The sequence below is a fragment of the Bos mutus genome, chromosome 18, assembly GCF_027580195.1.
Source record: "Bos mutus isolate GX-2022 chromosome 18, NWIPB_WYAK_1.1, whole genome shotgun sequence".
NCBI classification, from domain to species: Eukaryota; Metazoa; Chordata; class Mammalia; order Artiodactyla; family Bovidae; genus Bos; species Bos mutus.
This window is the reverse complement of record NC_091634.1, coordinates 5,931,642-5,938,530: the sequence shown is the minus strand read 5'-3', so window position 1 is coordinate 5,938,530 and position 6,889 is coordinate 5,931,642. Positions and strand designations below refer to the sequence as shown.

At 52.0% G+C, this 6,889-nt stretch overlaps 1 protein-coding gene across 1 annotated transcript; it reads right to left on the bottom strand.

The window, feature by feature from the left end:
• Positions 1 to 487: 487 nt before the first annotated feature.
• Positions 488 to 5,749, bottom strand: KLK7 (kallikrein related peptidase 7). The gene is made up of 6 exons (XM_005898428.3): positions 5,644 to 5,749; positions 5,201 to 5,322; positions 4,564 to 4,723; positions 3,922 to 4,163; positions 3,571 to 3,707; positions 488 to 1,155 (listed from the first exon to the last, which is right to left on the bottom strand). Exons 2-6 carry the CDS (start codon positions 5,259 to 5,261, stop codon positions 1,000 to 1,002), a joined length of 756 nt encoding a protein of 251 aa, XP_005898490.1. The 5' UTR covers positions 5,262 to 5,322; positions 5,644 to 5,749; the 3' UTR covers positions 488 to 999.
• Between the last annotated feature and the right edge of the window lie 1,140 nt (positions 5,750 to 6,889).

The window sequence follows — 6,889 nt, the reverse complement described above, 5'->3', positions numbered from 1 at the left end:
CTGTGGAATGCCTAGAAACACTTTCACATCCCTCTACACCCTGATGAAGTGGCATATTCTCTAACACCACCCATTTACTCTCTCTGCCTTATTGTTCTTTCTCTCTTCCATTTTACAGATGAGGAAAACTGAGACCTGGAAAATGGAGAAAAATATGCCACTGGGCAGGGAGGCAGGACAAGGGACCAAACATCAGATACATTTTTCTTTCCCGTCTCCCTCTCTTCAGGGTGTCTTCTCCTCCACTTTGGAGCTCCAGAGCTTCTCCACCTTTGTTTTTCAGGCTATTAAAGTGCACACCCATAGAAAAGTAAATGGAAGGAAGCAGGCGCCCCGTGACTACCACCGTGTGCAGGTTGGTACACGTCCTTCAGGTTTAATTTTGTGAGTATTTTCATTTTACATAGTGAGAACCACATACACATATATTTCTGTATATTCCTTCCTTTATTTAACATCACATAGCATAAACATCCTCACATGATACTAAGAATTGTGCATAATTATTCTTAACAGCTTCAGAATATCCTTGCCTCAAACCAGCCTACCGTTTTAACAATCCACTGTTTCTAGACACCTTCTGTGTTTCCACTATTTTGTTATGAAAAAATAACATTGTGATAAATTCCAACTTTGCTCCACATTTTGGACTTTTTTTTTTTTTTTTTAGTAGACAACTAGAATCACTAGGTCAAAGGTGGAGGATAAAACAAATGTCCCCACTCACACTGCCAAATCACCTTCCATAAAAACTGTATGAATTTACAGTTTCAGTGGCAGAGAGGGCTGGTCTCACTACATCCTTACCAACATCAAAGTTTTTGTATTTGTTTGGTTTTTAGGTCCTTACTGATTTGATTGGCTTACACACATATTGTTGAGGTTTTGACATGCCTCCGAGGAAAGATAAAGTCAAGTAAGACTGTAGGTCACTGAGGTCCTTATTTCTGTAAATTTCCTGCGCCAGGGCGTAGGGATGGAGAGATGGGAGTGGAGAGATTAGCGATATCTTCTCATGGTCTCTTTAATCCAGTTGACATACTTGCAGACTTGGGTATAGACACCTGGGTCGTTGGGTTGGCCGCAAGGGAAACTTCCCCAGGACACCACGCCTTGCACGGTACCTTTGCACATCAGTGGTCCCCCTGAGTCACCCTGGAAGGGATAAAGCAAATTAGCTTCAGCTTCACAGGGAAGCTCCTGCCTCCGCCTCAGTTGTCAGTCTTTGTCAGGCGGACCCTGGATTTCCACCACGGCCAATGGGGAGAGAGTCATTGTTTCTGGGGACCAATGGAAGAGCAGAAATTAAGGCCATCGCGGAGAAGATAAACCACATTCTCTAAAGACATTGGCTTGAGCCCCAGCCCATGGGACCAATCACAGGGAAGGGGCGGGGCTTCTGGCGGTCAAAGCCCCGTTTCTTCCAGGTCTTTCGGGATTCTGGCACCAAGCCAAGGGAGGGAGGTGTACTGTCTCCAGGGGATGGATAGATGTGCGAAAGGAGGACGGGGTGGCCCTGGAACCCAGGGGCCAAACTGATAACATAATTCAGAAGGCCCAGTGCAAAACGGAAATACAAAGAATTCCCTGGCGGTCCATTGGTTAGGACTTGGCACTTTCACTGCCGTGGCCTGGGTTTGAGCTCTAGTGAGAGAACTAAGATCTCCCAAGTGACTTGGCATTGCCAAAAAAAAAAAGAAAGAAAGAAAGAAAGAAAGAAAATGTGGGCTCCATAGCTCAAAAAGTATTAAGAATTTCAAAACAGCAACAGGAATGTATTAAACCAAGCGTGGGACTCTCCCGAGTGTGGGACCCTGTGTCACGGTACGACTCGCACATTCAAGAAGCTGGCTGTCACTAGGGGAGGAAGAGGATGCCTTACTCTTTGGGACACACATTCCTGTCCCATGACCCCATCCCTCACACATATGGTCCCCCCATTCCTGACAGCTGAGGGTGCAGATGAGAGGCAAAGGAGTGGGGGTGGGGAGGTATGGGGAGAGACAAGGAAAGGCAAAGAGTCACAGAGAAAAGGAACGGAGGGGACTTCTGTGGTGGTCGAGTGGCTAAGAATCCACCTTCCAATGTAGGGGGACATGGGAGCTCAGGGAACTAAGATCCCACATGCTGTGGGACAATGAAGAGAAAAAAAAGGAAGAGAGGTATAGCAAAGGATGAAGAAGAGGCTGCCAGTGGGGGTGGTGGGGGCAACACAGATGGAAAGAATGAAATGAAATTCAGTGAAAAGAGAGATGTGGAAAGATGGTGTTCAGAGACAGAGTGAAAGTGAAAGTCGCTCAGTAGTGTCTGACTCTTTGCGACCCCATGGATATAGTCCATGGAATTCTCCAGGTCAGAATACTGGAGCGGGAAGCCTTTCCTTCTCCAGGGATCTTCCCAACCCAGGGATCGAACCTAGGTCTCCCGCTCTGCAGGCGGATTCTTTACCAGCTGGGACACCAGGGAAGCCCAAGAACACTGGAGTGGGTAGCCTATAGCTTCTCCAGCGGATCTTCCCAACCCAGGGATCGAACTGGGGTCTCCTGCATTGTAGGTGGATTCTTTATCAATTGAGCTATCACAGAGAGGGGGTTACAAAGAAGAGGGCAGAGAAAATTCTTGGCTTAAGACTGGGTCCCAAGGGAGGGGAGTAAGACCTTAACTTCAAGCACACAATCTCAGTAATGCAATAAATACCATTTAATGCAATACCTTAAAATTTGAATTTAATATGAAAAAGTTCATGATGAACACTGTATCCCAATTTTAGATAAAGGGTCAGGTCAGGTACCAGGCTGTGCTGAGACTCATTGAAGCCTGAAGTAGATGAGAAATTCAGTAAGACTGAGGCCTCTGTATTGAAAATTATGATATTTTGTTCATCGTGGACTTTTGCATGAATTGACAAAAAAAATATTACATTAGAATGTGATTTATCTTGATTATTGAGTTTTTTGGGCACCTCTTCCCCTGTAAAGTTTGTGTTTGGGGGCTTCACTGGTGACTCAGTTGGTAAAGAATCCGCATGCAATGCAGGACACCTAGGTTTGATCCCTGGGTCAGGAAGATCCCTATGACAAGAAAATGGCAACCCACTCCAGTGTTCTTGCCTGGAGAATCCCATGGACAGAGGAGCCTGGTGGGTTATAGTCCATGGAGCTGCAAAGAGTCAGACACGACTGAATGACTAAACCACCAGCACTGTGTTCATGGGTTGCAATACTCAACAAAGATGTCAGTTAAAAACTAAATACAGTTTGTGTTTGAAGCCAAGCCCACACATGCCTACCCTTTGGCCCCCAGGTTCCCCATCCTCAGACCCTCCTGTTCATTTTTCTGCCTCATCCTCAGGGTCACATCTGCCCGCACTGGGCTCCCACTACTGACGTGAGCAGAGAATGGGGTAGCAAGAGCTAGGAAAGCCGAGCCTGGGGCGGGGGCTGCGGGGGTGATGGGGAAGGCTCCGCACCAAGGTCAGGTGCAGAGATTCTGGGTGAAGGGGGACAACGGGGGCTCTGTGCTCAGATGAAGCAGCCGGGGACCCGGGGCGGGAGAGGAGGGGGGTCTCACGTTGCAGGCGTTGGTTCTGGAGTTGGGGATGCCAGCACAGAGCATGGAGTCTCCCAGCAAGTCCTTGTAAACCTTCCTGCAGTCTTGTGGGGAGATGAGCTTGACGTCTGTGCACATGAGCTCTTCTGGAAAGGTCACTGCAGGATGGGGAGGGGTGTCAGTCAGAGGGCTGGGGTCCGGATGGGGAGAGGATGGGGGTTCAGGATTCTAGACCCTGAAGGACGAGGGGAGGAGGGGTGGGGGGAGGGACTCCACATTCGGATTATGAAAAAGGGGCTGACTCCTGATCTCCTGGGTCTGGGGGAGGAAGGGTCAGGGTCCAGGGCCCCTGGGTCTCCCAGGCAGCCTCACCATCAGGACTGGTGGTGGTGCCCCAGCCGGAAACGGTGCACATGGTCCCGGGGGGATCGCAGTGGGAAGGCAGGTTGACTTTCTTCACACTGGACGACAGCTTGGCCCGGCCATTCAGTTTCACCAGCATGAGGTCATTGGCGTGGGTCTGTGTGGAGTATCCCGGGTGGCGGAAGGACCGCGTGGCCTTGATCTTCTGGCCGCCCACCAGCCGATCACTGCCCATGTGCACGTTGTACTCACTGCGGGAGGCAGCAGTGTTCAGAAAGATGCTGTGAGTGAAACGGGGCGGGGGGGCAGGGACCCAGAGAGAGGGGGACAGGGACCAGAGAGAGGGGGACAGGGACCCAGAGAGAGAGGGGGACGGGGACCAGAGAGAGGGGGACAGGGACCCAGAGAGAGAGGGGGATGAGAACCCAGAGAGAGAGGGGGACAGGGACCCAGAGGAAGGGCTGGAAGTGCTTGCACGTACTTCATCTTGCAGTGGGCAGCAGTGAGAACCCAGAGAGAGAGGGGGACAGGGACCCAGAGGAAGGGCTGGAAGTGCTTGCACGTACTTCATCTTGCAGTGGGCAGCAGTGAGAACCCAGAGAGAGAGGGGGACAGGGACCCAGAGGAAGGGCTGGAAGTGCTTGCACGTACTTCATCTTGCAGTGGGCAGCAGTGAGCACCCACTGCTCGTTGAGCAGCACGCCTCCGCAGTGGAGCTGACTGCCCTTGAGCAGGGCCACCTGCCAGGGCTGGGAGCCTCTGGGACACGGGACTCCATCAATAATCTTCTCCCCACTCTTGTTGCCCTGGTCTGGACAGAGACATGGAGGAACAAGTGGGTAGCAAGCCTCAGAGGAAGACTGAGTCAGCTGCTGAGGGATTTGGAGACATGGAGACAGACAGACAGACAGACAAGGAGACAGGCAGAAAAGGAGAAAAGTGCAGAAAGAGCAGGAGATGGAGACAGAGAGAGACAGAGGCAGCCCGCTCAGAAACCCAGGAGGAGCATCTTGTCTGGGGGGTCACCGCCAAAGCTGATGGGAGAGACGCTGCGTGCAGAGACAGGGTCTGGGGGGCATAGAGACCCCGGGAGGCAGAAGGAAGCAGGAAGGAAGGAGGCAGAAGGCAGAGGAGTCTTGTCTTCCAAAGGAGGAAGCTGCTGGAGCCAGGGGAGGCCCTGAGCAGGCACACCCCGGAGAGAGGAGCCCCTGAGGAGGGTCAACAGGGCTGAAGATGGGAGGTCGGGGGTGAGGGCAGCCCCCACCCCCACTCCCGGGCTGGTCCCCACCTTCCTGTGCAACAGATCCCAGGGCGAAGGTCAGCAGCAGGATCACCAAGGGTGTCGTCATGGTGACCCCTCTGAGCCTCTCAGGGGCTGCCAGGCAGGGAGGTGTCTCTTTTCTGGTGCGGCTATGAAGGACAGAGTTGGGGAAGCAGGAGTCCTGGCCCCCAGCCCCTCCTCCCTCAGACCCAGGAGTCTGGACCCCCAGCCCCTCCTCCTTCTGCCCCAGACGCCCTTCCTCTGGGGCCCCAGGAATCTGGGCTCCCATCCCTCCCCATCCATCAATCTGTATTCCTAGTTTCTTTTCCCCTGAGACCTCAAATTCTAGACCTCCAGCCCCTCGACCGTCAGAACCAGGCGTCCAGGCTTCCCTCTGCCCCCTCCCCTCAGGAACAGGAGTCAGGGGTCCAGCCAGCCTCATCCGCCCCCTCTCCCCCGTCTCCCCCTACCGTAGATGAAGCCCCTTCTCAGCTTGGGGAGGTCAGGTCCGACCCGGGCGCCAGACTCGCTTGGGAGCCAGGAGTCTCCAGCCCGGCGCACGGCGGCTGTCTTATACCGAGTCCGCCCCCGCCCCCGCCCTCGGCGCCCTGGGGTGCAGGTGGGGCCGGCTCTGGGACGCCCCCTACCGCGTTCGCGGTTATCTCGAACCCCTGTGGCAGCCCAGGCGCTTGCTCTCCGCTCTCTCCACCCTCTCACCCCCGCGCCTTCGGGCCGGCATCCCGGGTGCAGCTGCCAAGGGAGGACCCAGACGCTCCAGCCAAGGGCCGGGGGCGGAGTTCAGGGGGCAGCGGGGCTCAGGAAATAGGCTCTGGCTGGGCCTTCCTCTGGGGCCATTTTCTTGCCCCCATCCCTCTCAGGGATGCCCTAGACCCTATACCCTAATTCTCACCAGTTTGGGAGAATTCGTTCAGGCTGGAACCCAGTCGTCTTTGAACCTGAACCCATTCCCAACCCTCATATAGTGTTAGTTGCTCAGTCGTGTCTGACTGCTTGCCAGTAGCCGCCCCCCCCCCCCACCCCCCACAGGCTCCTCTGTCCATGGGATTTTCCAGGCAAGGATACTGCGGTGGGTTGCCATTCCTTTCTCCAGGGATCTTCCCGACCCAGGCATCGAACCCAGGTCTCCTGAATTACAGGCAGGTTCTTTTTAATTTAACCCTCATATAGGATATGAATTAAAAAGAAGCTCTTTCCTAACTTGATAAATGCTTACTGTTATCAGTATCATCTGTGTTTTCATATTATACCCAGATTTCTATACATACTCTGTATTTATAACAAAAGCATCTGTACTAAACATTATCTACTTAATATCACCTCTTTCTTTATAAATTACCTTGAAGATTTTTTCCTCTTAGTATATTTAGATGGGTTCCCCCACCTTCTTAAGGGTTGCAAAATAATATTCCATGTTATAGTTGTATCATGATTTATGCAATCTGTTTCAAATAAGAGTATGTTTGGATAGTTTTAATTGTAATAATGCTGGGTTGCGCTTCCTTGTACATTCATCTTTGCTAATTATGTTCATTCAAGAAATATTTACTGAGCATCTGTTTTGTGCCAGAAATTATTCTGGCTCCTGGGGACATTGTGGTCAGCATTCTTTCATACAGGCTCTTGTTCTAGTGGGTGGAGACTGGGAATACAAAAATAAGCATATAAAATGCATGCTTTGTTTGTTAGATGTTGGTT